At 36.3% G+C, this 23,345-nt stretch overlaps 2 protein-coding genes across 2 annotated transcripts in view; one reads left to right on the top strand and one right to left on the bottom strand.

Moving 5' to 3' along the window:
- Positions 1–1,219: 1,219 nt before the first annotated feature.
- On the bottom strand, positions 1,220–8,794 carry LOC134650417 (medium-chain acyl-CoA ligase ACSF2, mitochondrial). Its single transcript, XM_063505375.1, has 12 exons — positions 8,600–8,794; positions 7,987–8,164; positions 7,247–7,375; positions 6,743–6,963; positions 6,149–6,261; positions 4,148–4,254; positions 3,893–4,020; positions 3,639–3,804; positions 3,390–3,503; positions 2,858–3,000; positions 2,490–2,631; positions 1,220–1,456 (listed from the first exon to the last, which is right to left on the bottom strand). Exons 1-12 carry the CDS (start codon positions 8,656–8,658, stop codon positions 1,229–1,231), a joined length of 1,728 nt encoding a protein of 575 aa, XP_063361445.1. The 5' UTR covers positions 8,659–8,794; the 3' UTR covers positions 1,220–1,228.
- A 5,483-nt stretch (positions 8,795–14,277) lies between these two features.
- LOC134648742 (serine/threonine-protein phosphatase 6 regulatory ankyrin repeat subunit B) overlaps positions 14,278–23,345 on the top strand; it is a 41,240-nt gene continuing 32,172 nt past the window's right edge. Inside the window, exon 1 of the mRNA XM_063503297.1 lies at positions 14,278–14,909. Within this exon, the coding sequence (XP_063359367.1) occupies positions 14,574–14,909 (336 nt within the window). The 5' untranslated portion in view covers positions 14,278–14,573. The remainder of the gene's footprint in view (positions 14,910–23,345) is intronic.

The following is a 23,345-nucleotide window of genomic DNA, read 5'->3' as shown; positions in this document are numbered from 1 at the left end:
TACATTTTTTTCTATCACGCTTTCACTGAATTAATTTAACAAATACACACATTATCTCAAAATGTTTATCATTTTAATCCACCCTCTACTGTCACATATATGTAGGTTCTCTCTCAAGCCATTTCCGTCAGTAGAAAAGAGCGGCGAATTTAGAAAATGTAAGCGCGCGAACGGTTATGGTCCCATACAAAATTGTAATTATGCGCCTTTTTCTACTGACAAACTTGCTTGACCGGCTATATACCGGCTAAATATGAAAATGGGGATTTATTGTGACTCCGCCTGTTCAAATGTTTTGACCCGATTCGTGTACCCTTGTAAATTTTGCAGGCTGTATAGCCTGCCCGATTTCTAAGATCAAGTTCGCCATACATTTACTATGGCGTACTTGATCTTAGAAAAACGGACAGACTATACCAGTACGGCTACCATCAGTTTGGCACTGACAAACGCCGTCGAGAACGTAATTTACTTTCTATACATCTCGCTCGTACTCGCATATTAGTGCAAACGAGATGTATAGAAAGTAAATTACGTTCTCGATAGCGTAAATGTCAGTTTTGACACTGTCAGTGACTCATGGTACGGGCTCTGAACGTGACTTCGCACTGCCATACAGATTGATAATAAAATATACAAAATACTTATTATAGCGGAATACATTTATACCTACAACAATGAATATTTAATTATGTTGAGTTAGTCTGTCATTTACTTTCATAACAATATATTAACTAGTTATCTTTTAATCTGCATTAAATTATTATACGTGAATTATTTGACTGGTTCTTCAATGTATGGCATAAACCTATCCCTGTCCAAGTCATATACTAATCAAATATGAACCGCGAACTCTCAGCGGCCAGTACGTACAGCAAGAAGGTTATTAGCGGATTAATGTCGCTGATTGGTAGTTATTGACATTATATGCATTTCATCTACACTTAGCTGTGTACGTTACTGTAATAGAGACAGGCTCTGTAAACGTATCGTCTTATTTAAATGTAGGCGTAATTGTGTATGTGTGCTAATTTGGCCCGAGGATTTGAACGGTAATGTTTCCAAAGGCGGTTTCCAGTTATATGCTTTCACTGAGGAAAAATCTTTCAGAAACTAGGTACTTAGTTGTACAAGGTTGGTACTAAATAAAGTATTTATAATTGAAATATGGTTTTATTTTCATAGGTAATGGTTTGCCTTGTCATTGGTATTTCAATTGAAGGTATTGTCAAAGTGCCCCGGATTCGATCATATCTCGAAGCTTGTACTTTTGAATCTTGCCCGACGCCGTTTTTGGAAATTCTTCTGTGACTTTCAAGAGCCTAGGGATCTTGAATTTAGCCAGTTTTCCCGAGCAGTACCGGGTCACCTCCTCAGGAGTAACAGAGGAACCATCTCGCAGACGCAATACCGCGCACAACTCCTCTCCAAGCCTCTCATCTGATACTCCTACCACCTGTTGATAAGATTGTTAAAATGATAAATATGTTTATTAATACACACAACTCAAGTGATATGATTGATAACAATGACGTCATGTTACAAGAAGAGAGTTTTTTTACAAAGATTTCTCGTATGCGAATATGCGGGTGTTATGCAATGCAAACTATTAATTGTTTACCTCGCTAGAATTTCACAATATGGACAGTTTTACAGTATCTATAGTATATAGTATAATATAGTATGGAATTATTCTGTGGGGTAATAGTACCAACGCTCCATTACTTTTTACCCTCCAGAAAAAGCTTGTTCGTATCTTAATAAATAAAACACTTGACGAAATCGAAAGCCACAAACCTTATTTTTCTGAACTTGGACTGCTGACCCTCACATCTATATATATATTAGACATGTGTAAGTTCGTTCGAAAGAATAGGGAATTATATATAAAACGAGAGGACCTACCTTCTACACGATCGATACGAAACAAGAATAGACTAATCCCACCACCTTGTAAACTTAAACTACTGTCATCGGGCCCTTTAGTAATGTCTATTAAAATATATAATAAACTCCCGGACTCTATAAAAGAAGAAGAAAATTATAATATATATATAAATAAAATTAAACAGTTGCTATTAGCTAAGTCATATTATACCCTAAGCGAATTTTTTAATGACAGATTATAATTAAATAATATCTATAATTACAAATACATTGAAATTTACATTTTTTTTTTTGTTAAGGCTTGACTTTGGTATTTTTGACATAAATTTAATCCTTATTTTTACATTTGCTTATAATTATTGTTTATATTAAGATTTAATCACTTTACATTAATCACAAATTCTCCTCTCCTTGGAATTGTAAATAGTATATTGCAGTGCCCAACAGGGTTCACAAAGACCTAGCTTATAAGTTTACCACCTGTACAATTACTTTGTGAAATTGCAATAAAATATTGAGTATTGAGTATTGAGTATATAGCATGGCATGTGGAACGTAACCTGCACTTATAGTTCCTAGATATCAAATAAGTAGGTAGGTACCTGGCTCTCGACGATGTCAGGATGCGTGTTCAGCAGGTCCTCGATCTCCTTGGGCGCGATGTTCTCCCCGCCGCGCACTATGATATCCTTCAGCCGACCCACTATCCGCCCGTAGCCATCTTCGCTCACAGTAAACTTATCTCTGTATTACACAAATTAATATTTTAGAATATCGCTTCTAAAAATGCGTAATTTTATATCTGATCGAACTAAAGATTACTTTTTTTTACACGGCAGTCCGCTCAGTGTTCAGCGAGCTGCGTTCGGAGAAGGACCTGAACTCACAGCGCCCTAAACAATGTCTGACCAATCCTGTCACCGACGAGGTCTGCTAATGTAATCGTTTTAAAAGCTTGAAATGCTGTTACCCTGTGTGCAGCCAGCCATCTTCCCCTAAAGCCTGCCGGGTCTTCTCCGGCTCCCCCCAGTAGCCCATCATGGTGTTGTACCCCCTGACCATCAGCTCCCCGGAACTGCCGAATGGGACCACTTTACCTTGTTCGTCGACTACCTTCAGGAAATAGAACTTTGTTACTTTAAAGGAAACTTAACTACTGTAACCTGATAAAACCAATTTCAAAATATTTTTCGAGATTTTTATACTTTGTTTTCTTTTTTGTGGAAATAATGGTACCTACCTACAAATAATTCATAAACTGGTATCACCGCTAAATTTAAATCGGCTAACCGAATTTATTAAATAAGTATGTCGAATGTAGTAAGTATGGAGTTACCCGAATTTATCTCTCTTTTGCAAATCTCAGTCAAGTACAATTCAATTAAAATTAAAGGCAAAATAATCAACAAGTATTGATGTGTATCATTTAAGGCATTTTCGAGAGTATTAAACTACAATCTATTAAAATGTTTTGAAACTTTTTTTTTCAGTACATTAATTACCTTGGTTTCAACATGGTCTTGTATGTAGCCGACTGTCCCGGCAACCAAATCAGTGCTGTCGTCAGGCAGCGACTGAAACACAGCTGCTGTAGTCTCTGTCATTCCGAATAAACTCTGTAACGAAAGGAGTTCTTTGATTTTCTGTCATTTGCCAAAGTTAGAGCGACTACAGTTAATTGTTAGCGCTGATTTCTGGCCATCCTTAAAACTGGAACACCTGACCCACGGAACATATAACACTAGGTATACCGAGACAGTGCGGGCGTTGAGGTGTTGCTTGATATCTCGTATGAGCTGCGGGCTGCACGGCGCGCCGCCGTTCAGCGCCACGCGCAGGTTCGTGCTCACTCCCATCTTCCTCGCCAGGGACACAAGGTCCACGAACATTGTCGGCGTGCCATTTACCACGGTACATCTACAACAAGAAAGAATGATACCTACTATCAGTAACATTTATACCTACAACAGAGCTTATTGTATTGTAGGTATATAAATATACCTACTTCTCAGATAGCAGAGCTTTCATATTTGCCTCGACGTTGTACGTAGGAGCCGCCAGCACCAGCGACGTCCCGTGCCGGAGCGCAGAGGCCACCGTGATGACCGAACCCAGTGCGTGGAATAAGGGAGACTGAAACAGATGGAAATAAAAAGGAGGGCTTTCCCAACTGCAACTAGCTTTCCCATACTGACCGATCTAAATGGGCCACCCTGTATACTAACATATCTTATGTTTTACTAGATAGTTACAAGCGTACCTGAACACACGTGATTTCATGGTCTTCGTGCAGGTTTTGCCTTTTGCCCATAAAGTAAGAATTATTCACTACTCCAAAATGCGAGTCTAATGCTGCTTTTGGATCACCTGTATTTAAAAATAAAATTTGAATACCATAGTAATTAGGGTAATTCATCAATTCCTGGCCGCAGTTAATACCTAGCAAACATTTTAAGTATTTTTTCCTAGGCTCGAAGAAGATTTTACCAATTTAAGTAAAAATTACGTCCTAAGTCACCAATTATTTTACGTATTGTACACTTTTACTTCAAAGTCAAAATATAGGGACAATAAAACGTAAATTTCACTTCATAAATAGACCATGAAGTCAGGGACTTACGGGTTGAAAATAAGGCGAAATATTAGGTAAAACTTACCTTGAAACCTGACCAATAGGTCAAATCTACTAATAAGGCATTTTAGGTGTATTTGCGACGTAATTATTTCTTATACGGGGACCATGAAGTCACGGACTTAATGGTTGAAAATAAGTCGAATTACTAGGTAAAATTAACTTCGAACCCTGACCAATAGGTCAAATATACTAATAAGGCATTTTAGGTGTATATGCGACGTAATTATTTCTTATTCGGGGACCATAAAGTCAGGGACTTAATGGTTAAAAATAAGTCGAAATATTAGGTAAAATTAACTTCAAACTCTGACCAATAGGTCAAATGTACTAATAAGACATTTTAGGTGTATTTGCGACGTAATTGTTTCTTATACGCAGACCTTTAGGTCGTTGATTTTATGTCGATTTTATGTCGATTTAGATACTAATTTTAGGTAAATGTTACCTAAAATAGATACCAAATTGCGACCATATAGTTAAAAACACTTGTAAAGTACTATCAATACCATAAGGTTGTGCCGCCATTTTCTTTCATTATAACGGGATGCAAAATATGAAATTGCATGATTTAAGTTGTTATATCTTGAATGGTGCCATCGCACGGTACTTCATATTGCTAATATTCAAAATAAAACAATACTTTTGATCGAGTCAATACACTCACACACACAAATATTCAATTACAGCACTCAATTACAAGCAAATATATGCATTTTGATTTTATAAAATGTTGAAAACTTAAATATTTCAAGAGCCCATCGATAGTTTTGTATGTAAACCTAACATACTGCACGAAAAAATTTTCTGCGCACTAGATTTCATCGTTCTTCATCTGCGTAATCGGCCTAAGTAAATTATTTTACATGACTTAGTGGCCGCCATTATCATTGCAAAACTTCAAGTTGTTTTCTTGTCAGACATTTTGTTTCTGAGTGAAAAGAATATATAAGCGTAATGTTTGTGTCTCTTTTTCTCATCATCGCGTCCCATCTAAACATTGCCTCGCAGAGTAATTATATGGTAAAAAATATGTCACCACCACGTCTAAAGGTGGTAAAGATTACCAAATTAGTACATTTCAACTACGCGGCACGTCGTGGCGACGTCGAATCCACGTCGGAAACATGACCTAATGTTGACCTAATGGTTGTAATCACCAAATTGCCGTCAATAAATACGTCGCCGGCACGTGCTTTTTTTCCCCATTTATGTCGACTCGACGTCGACTCGACGTCGATTCGAGGTGCCTCATTTTGGTCACCTAAATTGTGCGACCTAAAATAGGTGCCTTTCTCGGAATATTGACCAAAAATATTTGCTGGGTAACTGGCCACCTTTTATACTAAAAATATAAACAGAATTCATGAAGTGTGGCCACTTGGCCAGTTATTGACACTTAATACTATAATGAATTCTGTTAGGTGAATAGAATTCATTTTTAGTATAAGGTGACCAGTTATTAACCGGTGGCCAGTAATTGACAATTTACGCTATAGTAGAATTATTTACTACTGTGCCTGTTTAATCAGAGAATTTTAAGTTTCGGCACTATATATTATTTATCACTAATGTGACCCATAAAAGCGATAAGAATGAAAAGGAAAAATAAATACTTGATGAAGTTACCAGTAGTTCCAGATGTAAAGTGGATAATGGCGCCGTCGTCTGGGTCTACTTGAGCTCCGTACCGTGAGGCATCATGCCTGTTTGCCACCAGGGAGTCATATGTGAATGTACCCCTGTAACGCAAGTAACGCAGCGGTTAAAGTAGGTAGGTACTAGAAAGCAGGACGCATCTAAAATGAAATCTAACCATATGCTTGTCGGTATATTGTATTAGAGTTTGTTGCGGATATTGATGCCCTACGTGTCATCTCTAACCAACGTTTTTTTGTTACTTTGTTTGGGACGGTTAAAAAAATCAAATGTTCCGAACTTTTACGCAGATAACAAGCAACTCCTTTAGGTCTAGTTGTATTCAATTCTAATGCGATATTTTATTGCTAAGCTAATATACAGATGTAGTCCATAATTATTTTCCATCGTATTTTCACGGAAACGTACGAACGTGTCTTGCTATCCCAGTCAGTCTCGGTACAAAGAGTACTGAGGTTAACTGAAGTAGCATGACACATACGAACGTTTCCGAGAAAATACGATGGAAAACAATTATGCACTACAACTGTATTTAGGTATTCTAGTTTGGCCGAATTAACTTACGGTAATGCGTTTTTATCACACGTGATGATGGTTTTCAAACTAGGGAATGTTTTGGACTCTATGAATCCTGCTTTTTGTCTATGTACTTCCGGTATCAGCTGTTCTATTGTCTTATAATAGTTCGCTTTCTCTAAAGTATCACCTATAATGATGGCTTTCAACTCTGTTTTTTTAATACAGTATGTTAATTCAGGTTTCTCGTACACTGGGTTTAAAGCTACCTGAAAATAAAAAGCATTAAATGTATAAAAACATCAATAAGGTAACGCTGCAATTTATTAACAAACGTTCTATATTAGGATCATGGGGACTATTATTAAGTGTAACGAAGATTTTTTAGATGAACTTAAATTCAGTTTATTCACGATGCTTTCCGTCACCGAAAAGCGACTGGTAAATACCTATTAAATGATATTACATACATAAATAACTTCCGAAAAACTCATTGGTACGAGCCGGGGTTTGAACCAACTCCAACCAAATAAAGAAGAAAAACGACCTTACGGAGATAAGGCCGACCCTCGCCGCCGCGACCAGCGCGACGATCCAAGCAGCGTTGTTGTGCGACCAGATGCCCACCCGGTCACCCCTCTCCAGCCCTCGAGATCTTAGGGCACAGCCCAAAGCATCTGCCTATAAAGTAAATACTTTATTGAACAAATTAACAAAAACAGTCCGCAGAAAGCTCGGCCGAATTTCACCTTCTCATACAAACAGTACGGCTACCATCAGTATGGCACTGACATAAACGCCATCGAGAACGTAATTTACTTTCTATACATCTCGCTCGTACTCGCATATTAGTGCAAACCAGATGTATAGGAAGTAAATTACGTTCTCGATAGCGTTAATGTGTGAAAAACTTAAATTCGCTGTATTTTTTAACTATAGTATCTGAAGCTACATAAACTAATTAAATCAAAATATTTTTTTAGCATGCGTGTCTCATGTCCAGATACTTAGATATCGTTAGGTGATATTGGAGTGCTGATAAAATAAATAATTTGATATTGTCACTTTTTTTAATAAAATGGTTCAAGTCTCCCACCTGGTCAAGTCTCCCGGACTCCCTACTAGAGAAAGTCACTATATCAGTATATAGTCAATTAGTCACGCATTAAACTTACGCGTACACGAATAAAATACATTCTTAGGTCCAACCAAACCACACTAAATGCAAAATGGTCGTGGGGCAACTATGCATATTTGAACAGAGTACAGGCCCATGTTGGTGTTTAACTTACTTCTGCCAATAGCTGCTCATAGGTGAGGGTGCGGGCCTCGTACACAGAGCGCACGGCTACTCGGCCAGGGTAGCGATGCGCGCTGGCCTCGACTGCCAGGCCTATGGTCGCGTACGTCAGGGGCTCGGAGCCGGGGTTGTGCAGATAACTGGCATTGGAAAGTGCGCGACTGGCTTGCCTGAAATTATCGATTTAATCCTCAAAATAAATATACTCATTGACAATATTATGTGACTTGATGGCAATCCCCGCAAAAAGTTATTTGCTGCTGCTGTTATGTTATGTTAATATAAATATATATACGTATGTAATATCTTTTAATATAAAAAGATATCTACTTATGGAAACTGTCTCATATTTTAATTGATAATAATAATCTCCTTATTCCGGCCGGCTATATGTAAAACAATAATATATGTAAGGCGAATTAGAATCCTGGCCATAGGTATATTTAGGTAGAAAAAATTACTATAAATATTAACGTAAGGTTAATACTGCGATTCAAAGGAAGATTATTAATGAACGAATCAAGATCTAGCCTAAACCTGGTGATAAGTATCAAAAATAAATAGACATAATTTTCTTTACACAACAATATATAAAACAAACGTACCCGATATTTTTCCCAAAGATGATATTGAATGACTCGTAAGTAAGACGTTTAATCCACATGGTTAAATTAGTTTATTTATTGGTGTTCACTTATCTGGCGCTAAGAACACTGTTATCGCCGCCAGTCTATGGCACGTACTGTTTGGTTCAATGACAGCTTGTTTTGCATGTATTTATTCTAAATAATTTAAATTGCATGTTACCTATTAAAGAGAATAAGCCCGTTACTAACATGATAATTGATAACAAGCAATTCTTTCTATAATATTGGATAAAGAGTAGGATTGACAAGTATTAATTACATATAAAAAAATATGATTTTAACTTAATCAGAACTATTAATTAAGTACAAGTTAAAATTCAAACAAATAAAAACTTTATTGTATTTTGACGTTCGGTAAGGATAATACTATAAATGATGGATTGTAAAAACGTTAAGACCCAATTAGTGAATAAGTAAGTATAATATTTTTCATAGAGCTTGGGTATGGTGACAGGCGACATCTCCATACAATTAATCTAATACCTTTAAACGAGCAATTCTTGTTTATTTACTTATTTATATATAAATATTTCGGGGATCTCGGAAACGGCTCTAACGATTTCGATGAAATTTGCTATATGGGGATTTTCGGGGGCGAAAAATCGATCTAGCTAGGTCTCCGGGAAAACGCGCATTTCCGAGTTATTATATGTTTTCCGAGCGAAGCTCGGTCACCCAGATATTAACGTTTAAACGCAAAATATGTACCTATTGAGAGGCAAATTGTCACCATCGCAATAAGCTATGTGAAAAATAAAAATACTATAATTGGTAGGTAAGTACCCAGTAAATAATGCAAGTAGGGAATTTTTATATTATTTATATTTACTGAAACAATTATAAGTATATATAATTGTCTCAGTAAATGTTAATAATATAAAAATTCCCTACTTGCATATCTAGAATTTGAGTATAAAATACCACAATAACAGCGGGATTTTTTTTTATAAGTATACACAAATATAGTTAGGCGCCGATTGATATTTGATTCCCTCTCACTATTATCCAAAAACAAGTTTTTCGAACACTGAAGCACTATATTGAGTTTAGTTATTTATTTATAAAAATAACTGGAAATAAGAACTGGAAATACTGGAAGGAGTTGGAGGAGGCCTTTGCCGACAGGCACACTGAACTAAGAGACTTCATATAAATATTCAAAACTAAAATTACTACTAAAATCAACAAATATGTTCAGAATAAAAGGGCTATATAAATAAAATATTGAGTTTAGTTACTTTAAACACTAAACACGTCCAACTCCTAACAGTTTTGATTAAGTAGATATTAAATCGCCCATTATATCACTTATCTGATAAAAGTCATAAAAGTGTATAATGCGTGTCTTGATGATTAAATATTTGGATTTCCGGTTGAACTAGAAAATGACGAAGTCGTCTCGATTTTTTTTTTGCTCATTAATGTTGTTTAAAGTGTGACAGCTTATTATGCAGTGAACTAACGTTGAACTGTGCTGCTAATACTAATGAAGAATAAATCTGAATCACTTTTACCTAACCATTTTTTTGTCAACATCCATCTTGTCCATCCATCATTTCGTCCATTTGGCTAGACCAGCTATTACTTAAAGCAACTATGTAATACCGAACAACGTCATGCTCTACGAACGCACTTTTTATTCTCTACCTCTGACCGTGTCTGGCTAATAGGGTCCTAGAGTTCATAATTTATTGTATACTGGCTGAAATCTATATAACCTAAAGTATTATTTCGATCCCACTTGGATCCCACTTGACGTAGGCTAAATCATCTACAACATCGATGGAGTCATATATGATATATGCCATATACACGGTGGAAAAAAATTATGGAGGGAACGTGGCTTAAAACAGTAAAGTTGAAACCTTAAGTTAGCTTATTTTATTTTTGAACATGATACTGTGCTGTTCTGTAATAACGAATGAACTTTATTATTAGGATCGCTCTACGTGAGTCGTAAATCGAACAATATTAGCAAATATTTGTAGTTAGCTAGACTATTCAGCTACGAAAGTAAAGCTACGGTAAAAACACGGTATCGCTAAACATTAAATTATAATAACAATTTTTGGGAAATAATGGCAATATGATACTTATGTGATTATTTACCATCTGTCTTACTGAGGGTTTACTAACAGGAAAAATTTCGACACTACAGGACATGCGCGTATTTACCCAAGGGCCAAAAGGTGCCGCGGGCCAGAGCGTTGGGCTGCGAGCCGAAGTGCTTCGCAAAAATGTTATCCTACTCCACTACTATTTAGAATAAGAAACAAAGTTACTTGTAATATTTAAGAACCCAGATATAGGTTGAGAAATACATTACCTCTTACATATTGATTTGCATATACGAGGGGCGTTCAATAAAAAGTGAGAATGAGTATGTTATATACAACTTTTATTAAATGTTATTTTATTTTTCGACATAGTCACCTTTTAGCATAATACACTTAGTATATCTTTTTTCTAAACTTAATATTCCATTTCTAAAAAAGGTTTTATCTTGAGTACTTAAAAAATCTTGTACTGCAGCGACTACCGCGTCGTCGTCTTCAAATTTCTTGCCTCTTAGGTATTTCTTCAATCTCGGAAATAGGTAGAAATCACTAGGGGCGAGGTCTGGTGAATACGGAGGATGCTTAAGGATATCGAACCCAGCATCACGTATTGCAGCCATTGCAACGGCGGACTTGTGTGCCGGTGCATTGTCCTGATGGAACAACACAATTTTCGAGAGTTTACCTCGCCGTTTTTCACGGATCTCATTGCGCAATGTTGTTATTTGTTTGGCATATAAAGAGCCCGTAATAGTGGCTCCATGCTCGAGATACTCAATCAGTACGACCCCTTTACCATCCCAAAAAACAGAGCCCATGACCTTATCGGCAGATGGGCCCACCTTGAATTTCTTCGGAGTTGGAGATGATGGCCTTTTCCATGTCATAGACTGCAGTTTCGTTTCAGGGTCGTAATGATGGAGCCATGTTTCGTCCATTGTTATAAATCGCGCCAAAAAAAGTTCCCGGTCTTGCTGTATCAGGTCCAAAGCTTCTTGACAAATCTCGACTCTAGTTTGTTTTTGCGTGTCAGTAAGCATTCTGGGTACCCAACGCGCTGATACCTTTTTCATACCCAAGCGTTCATGTAAAATATTATGCACGCTCCCCGTTGAAATCTTTACATTTTCAGCAATAAAACGAACCGTGACACGACGATCCGCCAAAACTAAGTTTTCGACTTTTTTCACAATTTCTTCAGTTACTGCTGTAGTAGGGCGTCCGGAGCGGGGGTCATCCATGGTCGATGTTCTTCCACGTCTAAATTCGGCGCACCAACGTGTAACTGTCGAATACGGAGGAGCATTAGACCTTAAAGTGTCCCGTAAATCTAAATTGACTTGGTCCGTAGAAAAATTTTTCAAACACAAGTATTTAATAACGGCGCGCAGTTCAATTTTCTCCATTTTCGCTAACGTACTCAACAGCATCGCAAAGAAATCGCCGTATTTTTTTTAAAAACAAAAAACAGTTAGTTTTTTTTTTCATGGCAATCAGCTAGGTAGATTAGCTTTACCGGCCAGTATTTACTTTCCTAATATTTAAAGAGTTTGCATCTCATTCTCATTATATATTGAAAGCCCCTCGTATTATATCTATTCATAATTTATGTAACCGACATAACAAAATCAGACGTTTTTGACATATACTTAATTAGCCACGTCAAATTAAGCCGAATTTGGCCAATCTGCGGAAATAATTCGTGTAGTTTTAAAAATTGGTACAGGTATACCTTATGATGTCCAGATAAACATACTAAAAGTCCTCGAGGGTAGGGGGTGTGCTGAGGGTGTAGGAGGGGGTTGAAGGTACCTTTTTTCATATTTTGGCTCATATCTCGAATATCTGTACGAATAGCATTATAATTACTTCGGACAAAAATTTTAACATAAAATTTACTACAAATTTAGTTATGTCTTATTTTTACTCTGTTCTGTCTTGTTCTTATTTTTTGGAGCTGTTAAAGTTAAATAAGAGATAAAAAATAGACACATCTATACTACTTAAGCACACACGCTTTCCTTAACAGCATTGTCTCGTTTTCCTTTACCATCCATTTCTTTATACTCGAATTTACTAGTCTTACATGCCTAGTTATTGTATAAAATGTTTACATCAGACCGCTGGTCAAGCCCTTGTGTTCCTCCGTATCTGATCATCGCCGTGGCAGAATCGAGGCCGTGGCGGAGCCCGCCCTCTGCCCCCGAGCCCCGTGGCACCGGAAGTGGCGCGTGGAGCGCACGCGACGGCCCCGCGCGCCGCGCACCCCCGCCTGTGACGAAACATGCAAATTTCCCTCGACCTCTTAAGGCCACGATACAAATCGAAGTAGCTGAAAACGCGTCCGTATTCTCCCCCCAATTTTCCCAAACAAGGTCGAGGATGGACGAGGCCATCCAACTGGGGAATAAATTAAGCAGCTGATAAGGAGTAAATTAATATTAATAGTCTTGATTAGAGTTCAGTTCACTATTATAAATAGAGGGAATATATTCGTTATTATTATTAATGTGTCTAACACAAAAATTTAGTATAATTCCTGTTCATTGATTTCATAAATACCTTACATACTTATGTTGCCGCTCTTATCTTGTTGTGTACAGTTGAATAAATTGGTAAATATAAATATATTTCTTATAAATCCTAAAATTACCTTTAGCTAAACTGTTATTTGGTACTATTTTATACAAATAAATAATTGGCCGCTCCGATATATGTGATGACGAAGACGAATGTACACCTACACTCAATAGGTAGGTACTCATTGTTTCCACCCGAATTTCACAGTGTAAATTATGTGACTCAGAACATATTGGCGAGATTTACATAGTGGTGGAGGCACGAAAAATGTGAAGGGTTTTATAAAAGTGACGTTGGTTTAATAAAGGTTGAATTTATAAGTAACAACACAACACAACAACAGTTCTTTGTTATTAATTTTTAATCATGTATACCGCGAAGTTAGGAATGAAGACCTTAAGCATTACAAAGGCTTAATTGCTACTTGGAATAAATTTACTTCAAATGTATTTTTGTCCTAGGACTTTCAGATACTATTTTCAGGACGTGTAATGATTGTAAGTTCCAGTATATATAATTTCTGACAGTATAGCATAAATAAACCAAGGGTTGGCCAACCACAGCTCGTGAGCCGGATGCGGCTTTTTGAGTCCCTGAAATATGATGTCACAGCACAAACCTCTTCAATTGAATAATCTTCCAGCATATTGAAATTACTATAGTCTCGACCACGTCTTGATACCTTCAAACCGGCTCTACGAGTACGTGACTCGGCACGTTTTACCAATTTACTATAATGTAATCAGCAAAATGTAACCTATCGACAACGATAGCTGTGTGAGTACATACTTGCATACTAAATTAGAAAAAGCAATTATATTTACCACCCGCCTAAACTTAACATTTCGTAGGGACATTTATTCAAATTCTTTAGATAACCACAAGTCTGTTTTTATTTCCACTACTGTTTATGTTATGAGAAATAATTATCTATACGGTTTTCTTTCAGTATTCTACATTTCAATACTTCCAGCGTGCCTCGCATCATTTCGTGTAGACAGTAGCTACAAATCTGGCAGCGATACCCCGATAACAGAAAAGTAAAAATCGAGCCAATGCATGTGACGTTTTGAGACATCGCCGATTCGAGTTTGTTTGTAAATCCGGTTCGCGCACCTGCCTTCGCCTTTATATACTCGAATCATGCAAGAAATCGGCTGAGCTACGCAGCCGTGCCGCAGTCATGGCCCGCCCGCCCTGCGCTCAACATAGCCCAGGCCGAGCACGGTGATACGCGACGCCACAGTGTAGTGATGAACAAGTGATCGTGAATCTGGCCCGGTTATGAAGTGAGGATGTCTCAAGCGCCAGCCGGCAAAAAAGGCGGAAAGGGTCCGCCTAAGAAAAGCACCGAAGATGATAAATCAGCAGCGGCGAAGGTCACGGATGATAAGGATGAGACGGACGGAAGGACGGACGGTGATAAGAAAGAGATTAAGGAGAGCAATGGAGACATTCCAAAGCCACCCAGCGCGGGCGTCAACATGCGGGAGGCGGCAGCGAAGGTGCTGGTGCTGGCCCAGAAGACAGAATGGTCGGCGGTGGAGAACACTCTCAAAGTGCTGGAGAAGCTGGTGGCGGCCGGGGGAGATGACGCCATCACCGTGCCCATGGCGGGCATACACGATCCGGTTAGCAATTAACCCTCATTCTTGTGACCTGCTATATAAAAAAACAACTACCAAATAAATTACAGTACCTATGAAATCTCCAGTAGAGGAAATTACACAAGATTCGGGAAACATAACAAATGAAAAGCGTTATTTCGCCGTTTTCCTAGCAAACTATTAGGTATATTACGACTAGGTAGGTACCTACGGTTACGCTGTTTACTTTAAATTACTGTGAGTATTTTCTTGTCTGAGAAATTGGATTGCATTACAGTTTGTTACAGCTTAAAGGCAACGTTCATTTGCAAAAAAAAAAGGTAAAAGCTTTATTAAACTAACTGCGTTCGTTTATTGTATTTGAAAATTAATGCGTACTGTATTTTTTATCTATTATGATTTACTTTTCCAAAAATTGAGTAATTTAAGGTGTAGTTTGCAATCATCTATTTACCTACGTATTTCAATACCCGTATATAATAAAATTACATCCACGTACTCAGCAGTCATCAAAAGCCTTCAGCGAAATGCCGGTTTAAATTAGTTTTTATTATTTTCACTGCAGAGAAAAAAACAAGTAGTTATGTTGTCTGCGCTCTAGCATGTATACTCAGACTCAAACATTGGCCAGGTGCAATTTAATGTTGATAAAAATCTACGTAGAAGTTAAGTTTACCTTAGAAACTTTTTGTTTTATCGGGGTAGAAAACTTCCAAATGGAGCTTTAGACACGAAATCAAATCACTGTTTTACAGGAATTACAAATAGCGAATACGTCTCACTTTATTCATATCGATGCGAGAAAATAAATACAATGGGTAATTATGAATCCTGTTAATCAAGTTCTATATGTCTGTATCCATTCAATCATTTAGGCAATTCATTATTACTTATAGGGGTTTTTATTTGCTGAAGACATACCTACATAGTGCCTACCGACCTATATCTAAAATTATTTAACACATATAAATATCATTAAAAATTGTCAACCATAATTTTAATCTTTTCGGTTAGAACGAGTCTCATAATCATACAAAATATTGAAGCAGAGGTAAAACAAAAGATAAAATTGATATTTACTAAAAGTAGCCAACTATTTTATAATTTGGATAGAGATGTGTTGCGATATATAAGGCCAGGGCCAGTTTGGCTGCACTGTTTTTGATGCTGACTATAGGTACCACAATAAATTCTACTTCCCTAAAGAGTTATCACTATTACTTATAAACATAGGTATCTGGTGGGTTTTACCTACCAATACCGTAAAACGAGGTGACTTTAGGAAATTTTGGGGATACTTTGATAGTTTTAAAACTGCCACTAAATTATCATTATTCATTATTTTCTCGAACTGTTCGTGTAACAAGTTAGATTATTATACATACTTGTTTACCTACTACTAAAAAATCCGAATAAAAATATGTAACGGCTGAAAAACTGAAATATCGAAGTCGCCCCTGCATTTGAAAGTCACCCCGGTTTACGGTACCCAATACCAATAAGGACAATTTTACCTACTAAATATGAATTGGAATCGAATTGGTTTTGTGCAACTGCTTCTGGTGGAAATAAACACGAAATAAAAATGTTCACACTTCGCATTCAACTGTTAGTTTATTCAGATAGAAACACAAAATGATAAGGAATAAATCAGTCTGAATTGGATCTCTGGTAAGTCCCGAAAGTTAAAGATACTGCAGCCTAATTTCTGGGTATTACTTACATCGTAGTATGCCTGAGTGATCCGTTAATCAGACTAATTGGAATCTAATCCGGAAGTTTTTAAAGGATTTAGAAGTGCCACAACTAATAGGAAATAATTTAGAAATAAAATTCTAAAATATTTAAGGTATAATGAGGATTCCCGATTCCCGTCAGTGTCCGGTGTTGGTTACATAAAGTGGTGAGCCGTTGTACCAAAAGCGAAGCTAAGTGGTACGTCGTAGCACACATGCTACTTAGGCTTGCCTATATTAAAAGTATATTTTCTTTATAAAGAGTGGTATTCAGATTTCAAAATCTATTACGTATTGTTTTGATATTGCGATAGGCTAACATTGTTCACGTTTGGTTCAAGTGATGCCATAAGACATCTCGCTAGAACTTATTCAAGGTCGTTAATTAGGTTCATGTGTATATAATAGAATATATTTATAAGGTTGTCCTATAAGATATAGAGTAAAATCAGAATAGGGAGGTGCCGTGCCGCTCCAAGTGAATTACCTACCTATTTTCTACTTAGGGGCTATTTTCTACTGATCTTAAGATACACAGTCACAAGAGCAACACAAACTAGACATTGGTGAATTGTCACATATGAAATTAACCTGCTTAAAATTGTTATATGCTGTCTTAACGTACTAGATACTGTATAAGGATACATGAAACTTTACAAAATTCAGTTAGTCAGTTTACATTTTATCCCTTTTTACAAATACTAAACTAAAGACAAACGATTAAAATAGCTAATTGAGGCTTGAAGCACGTTTATGATTTTATAAATAACGGTAATTTATCTATTTACTTATATATTTGATCCTTAGGCACTGCAAGTGTGTCGCCTATTCATTATATTTAAAAAAATGTATATTATTGATGCGGTCACTATAACGGGTAATTTGTTAACTAATCAATAATAATTATTAAGTAACAATTTATGTTTATGACACTTGCGTTCCGTGGAACGGTATATAGAAACATGCTAAATAAATTAACCGACTTGGTTTTAAATTACGTCTTATAACTTATTAGCAGTGAAGAAGAAGTGCATAAGTGTTTTAGAAGGAGTACGACATTCGGAGACTAGCATTTTTTTTTAATGTAGGTAATGATTTTGGTAGGATACCTATGAAAATGAAAATGAAAAATGTTTATTTGTTAACAAAGAGGGTACAGTTGTAAAGGTTGGAGTCTTCTAGTAAGTATAAAATACTTGTAACAGAAGATATGTGTTTAAGTAGTGTCTAAAGTCTGTTTTTTTATTCGGTAGACTAAAATGACATTTAACAGTATGAAATGACATTTCATGTTCATACTATGAAATGCCATTTTAGTCTACCGAATAAAAAAATAGACTTTAGAGAAGATAAAATTTGATAATTTGAATCTATAGTCAATATATCAAGCATCATTTACGTATGCCTTTGTATAAACACCATTAAATCTGGTAATAGCTATCAAAATCACAACATACCATTAGTGTATTTTAGATAACACTAAAAGCTGATACCTAGTGATAAACGAAATTTAACACATAACCGTAGAATATTCTCATCTTATCAATGATATAGTTACGAGTACCTACAGGTTTTACTTCGTAAAAATAAGATATTTATACTTACTCAGTAATGTTTTGTTTAACCAGCGTCAGAAAAAGAAGGAGGTTATCAATTCAACCTTTTTTTTGTAATTTTTATGTTACCTCACAGCTCCGTAATTTCTGAACCTAGGTATTTGGAAAATTATTTATTATCTTCAATGTGCGCCATTGTGATTGACGATGCTTGCCACGCCTTAAACATTGCATCGTAAACTAAATTCGCAATACATTTCATCGTAGAATATACTTTAAGAGGCCGGTATCGATTTTAGTCGCAAAAATGTAAAATTGATAGATTTAGTCAATGAAATTGTCCATCTTTTGTTGCGTAATAGAAATAACAAGTACTGGTATCTATTAGCACGTTTTCTTATCTTGAATTTGTACAGATATTTTTTTTGAAAAGTGACTCACTAAATTAGTAATGATATTTTTCTGAGGGACGTTTAGGTAAACGCGCGTCTAGCACTGATTTAGTCGATCTTATTTGTAAAAAAAGTTTGGACTGCTAAAAATGGTAATTTTGTATTACACATATCCTGTACTCCAACTTTCATAGACTACATTTTTGTTATATGATATTGAACAAGAGTAAATGAAAGTTAGACGAAATCAATTTTCACCAGAAATAACTTCAAAACAAGTGAACATTTTTCGTAAAAATATACTTAATTTCAACGTAATTTGGATGCTTAAATAATCTACAATATTTCCTGAAACTGTTCTTATACCATAGTTTTTTGGTGAATTTTTAAAAACTGCCCCTTCTCGTCATATATTGCCGGTGACGCACGGTCGGGACCTCATTATTAAAAGGCAAGATGAGAAAACGTGCTAATAGAAACCAATACTTGTTATTTAGATATTATGTAACAAAAGGATTATAATTTCAACGACTGAATCTATCAATTTTACATTTTGGCTCTAAAATCAATAACGGGCTCTTAAAGTGTACCTTATAAAAAACAATGGAAAAGTTATTTTTGAAAGTCGCTGAACAAATGTTAGTCTATTTGAGGAGTACCTACAGCCTACAGTTTAATTTTTAGCTCCTGTTACAAGCAGGCCACACCCAGCATAACTAAAAGGGATCCTGTTTTTTATTTATTTTAAGAACGAGCCGATAGCACGTGAGATGAACTTACTTCCATATTACCACGTATCTATTGAGTTATAATACAGCACGATTTAATTCCTATTTACAAGTTTTTTTATTCTTATTTACTTATTTAACATCACCAAATAAGCGACTATAACTTCTTACCATCACATCATGCACCTTTTGCAATATTGGTTGCGGTCAATCAAATTTAGTAGGTGGTTAAGCTTAAAAAAATCGCATTGAGTGCACTGATTGATTTACAATCTACGTATTTCGTTTCGCGTATCACGAAAAACTAAAACAAATCATACAGGGATGGTTGATCGATCTCGCAGTAAACTGACTCCTGGCAGTAAAAACGAGTAAAGATGACTGTGCGCTGCACGCGACCGTTGCCAAGATATCACACAAACATGGAGGGAGGACGAACCGCGTTTTAAGCTTTAAGAAACTTTCTTTGTCAGTTTGAACTACCACACTACTTATATTAGAATATGTTACGATCAAATGAGCAGGGAACTCCGAGAAATAATACAATCACCCCGATCTAAAAAAAGTAGAAATGCAGGCATCGGAGTTTTTGTCGCATGGTAAGACTAATAGCAAGCTATGGAGTCGACATTTGCCATAAATGTAAACTCTTATTCATACTCATACTCATGATTAATTTTATTTAATATGAGAACAGATTACTAAATAGTTACTACGTATATCAGTTTAATTTATTAAACCTCATTTGTTGCAATAAATGTATATTACAATTGGGTGAGTTGTACTTCACAACTCAAGCACACTATAGCAGATTTTTCATAGTCATATTGTAAATCGTTGTATGGCTCTATCCAAAGAGTATTAAATCACTACGTTTTAAGAGTCGGCACTCTCGAACAAGCCTTAAACCGAATTAAGAACGTACATTGTGCCAACACACCAAATACATGTCAATACTGCCAACACAAAAAAAAACAACGCTAGGGCTCGACACTTCCGGTACCTACTGTTTATCGATATCGATAAATGTGCGATACGTGCTGTTGTACTGTACTACTGTAAAAGTAAATATTGAAAATCAGGTGGATTAATAAAATAAATGCAAAATATAAAAATAATTTTATTTTACATAATAAAGATAAGATACAGATAGTTTTATATTTACGTAGGCATATTACAATACGCTTATGAACGTAACTAAAGCTACAATCTACTTTTAGAGCACTCCTGCAAACACTGAGTCTTGCCTGTGAAGGCTGTGAACTCCAACTTCCCACAAAGGGAAAAAGCTGTCAGGCTCATTCACTTGTAGATATTCAGAGGTTGGAGTTTCATTCAGCCTTTGTATAGGTAAATATTCCAAATCCTCATTACCTGTTACCTTTACCCATAGTCGATATCTGAAATAAAGGGATTATCGATAAGTTGTTCGCACACTATTCGTGTCTTAGGTTACCTAGTTTTTACAAGAAGAATCTATTCACAGAATGTTTTCGTTTTAATCAAGGATGGTAAACGATAAAAACTACTCCAAACTAATTAAATTAGTATCTGGGAACGACTCAAAATGAAAATATCGCACAAAAACACCAGTTTACCGACCTGTTCGAATCAAGAGGAAATCTTGCTAAAAATATATCAGAAGTAAGTTTCCTTACACGCCTGACCCCACAAACTTCACATTTTCTTAAAGATTTGCCCCCCATTTAAATAAAAGCTAAAGTTATTTGGTCTAAACACAAAAATAAACACGTAACATAACCGCTTTCACCACAATTTAGAATGACGGTAGACGTTTTACCGATCATACCAACCTAAAGAAAAGTAGGTATAATACGTCTATGTTTGAAAGCAAGTATGGTATGTGTCACCAAAATGCAACAGCAGTCATTTTAATTCGATAAGATTATTTACTATGCCTCAACGTTGGTAACAAGTACGTTCCTAAGTTATCATAGTATGGGGTGTCGATGGGCTGGCTCTATCCATACCAAAATTGCAGCTATTTCTGGGTTAGGCATAATAATTAATTATGGAATATTCCTCAACGTATTTACCACATACAGATATACATAACTACTACGTTTGCAATCACCAGTGATTGACACATGACAAATACTAATCAATTTTATCAGCGGTTAGTACCTACATGACATTAGGTCTTTCGCAGCGATGTAGTTTGTACAGTTGTATGTTAAAATAGTTGAAGTTATGAATTCATAATGTAATAGAAAAATATTTTTTTATATAATTCGACTAAGATAATATACACGACCGACCGCTCTAAAGGCATTTTAAGATAAATTAAATAAATGAGTATGAGTATGAATAAGAGTTTACATTTATGGCAAATGTCGACTCCATAGCTTGCTATTAGTCTTACCATGCGACAAAAACTCCGATGCCTGTAGTAATAACTGTCTACAGGTTTAGGCTTGGGTGATATTTATATACTTATTTTGTATATAAGGAATCGCAGTGAAATGATTCCAATGTCCGTTTTATTTATGATTTCAATTCATAAAACAAAACTGATTGAATCTTGCCCACTGCGAAACAAAGTTGCAAATGAGCGTCCACTGATTCAAAACACTCATTCAAATAATTAATAAAAACGGAATTTAGTTACATGCCGTCTATTTCTGGCCGTACAATAGTCGTTTACGATAGCGGCAAGCGTGCCAGTGGCTCAATTAAAAAGGTAAATCTTTACTGGGCAGCTCCCGTAGCGTAGCGTGGCGTGAGCAAAGTGTGTCAGACGGCGGGCGTAACGAGGACTGCTTACGTGCTTACCATACCTACTCGTTACTGGCGAAGGAGCCATGCCGGGACTGCAGCTCCCGTCGCTTACAACTCGCTCGGATAACTGAGCGCCTACCGCGAACCACGTTCGACGTGTTGCCTCTCTGTCGCACTTGTAAATCCGTACGTAAGTGTGACAGGGAGGTAACACGTCGAACGTGGTTCGCGGTAGGCCCTCGGTATGAGCGAGACCTAACGATTCGTCACCACTGCAAGTAATCTGATATCACGATTATGCCGGTTTTAAGAAATATATTAAGTAAGCAATAGAAATAGTAGCCTAGTCCGCGCCGATTCTGCGTAACAATCAAGGTATTTTTTTTATATTCACGATAAAATCAAAACATTTTTTTCGGATTTAGACATCTATATAAATATAGGTAATAAGCGAAGAGCACTCAACTACTACTATAAGTAGAGATACCTCAGCTCACTCGCCTACCTATTACCTACTCGGCTCATTGCGCTAATATTTGGTAGTGTATGGCAATATTAGCAAATATTAGTCAATATCCAACCAATTGGGAAATATATATATACACCGTATTTTTTTCCCGCAAGGGTGCATTCCCGAGCTTGACCCATTAGCGCCCGCATCCACTTTTTGGAACCCACCATTTTTTTAATGCTGTTAGGTACAGTTACAGTAGAAAATTGATTCTAACACCGTAACCCACGTACCCAAGTGGGTACATTGGGCGCTAATGGGGAGTGCGTGTGGTAGAATGCTGTCGCGCTAGCTGAGCCCAACATTGTTGCTCCTAGCCAAACTAGTTATTATAGTTATTATAAATAAACACTCTACAATCAAGATCTTTTCTTAGGAAATACAACGTCCTTACCCCAAGGATGAATCACCTACAGATATTTAACAAGTAACTTTCTCAAAGACACCGCACCGGTATTCTAATGAACTCCATTTCGGATATAAACAATTTTTTTTTCTGATAAGGCCCCCACAAGCGTGTACACTCTACTAAACTTAAGTACTAACTCGGGCGATCGATGTTCGGAATGACATTGATATGTCACAGCTTTCAATTGTTTGGTTGAGTTAAATATATGCCCGTCTTACGACAAATCTATATGCAACATTTAATTACTTTAGTAAAATATTTTTTTTTTTTTGAAAATTAACAATGACATTTAGTTTTCTCAAACGTACTTAACCATATCCCGAAGTTAACGGAATTCAGTTAAAACACGGAATTAAAAAGTAATAAAGTAATTACATTTGTAATATCCT

This window comes from Cydia amplana, chromosome 1, assembly GCF_948474715.1.
Source record: "Cydia amplana chromosome 1, ilCydAmpl1.1, whole genome shotgun sequence".
Lineage (NCBI taxonomy): Eukaryota > Metazoa > Arthropoda > Insecta > Lepidoptera > Tortricidae > Cydia > Cydia amplana.
This window is presented reverse-complemented; position numbering and strand designations above follow the sequence as displayed.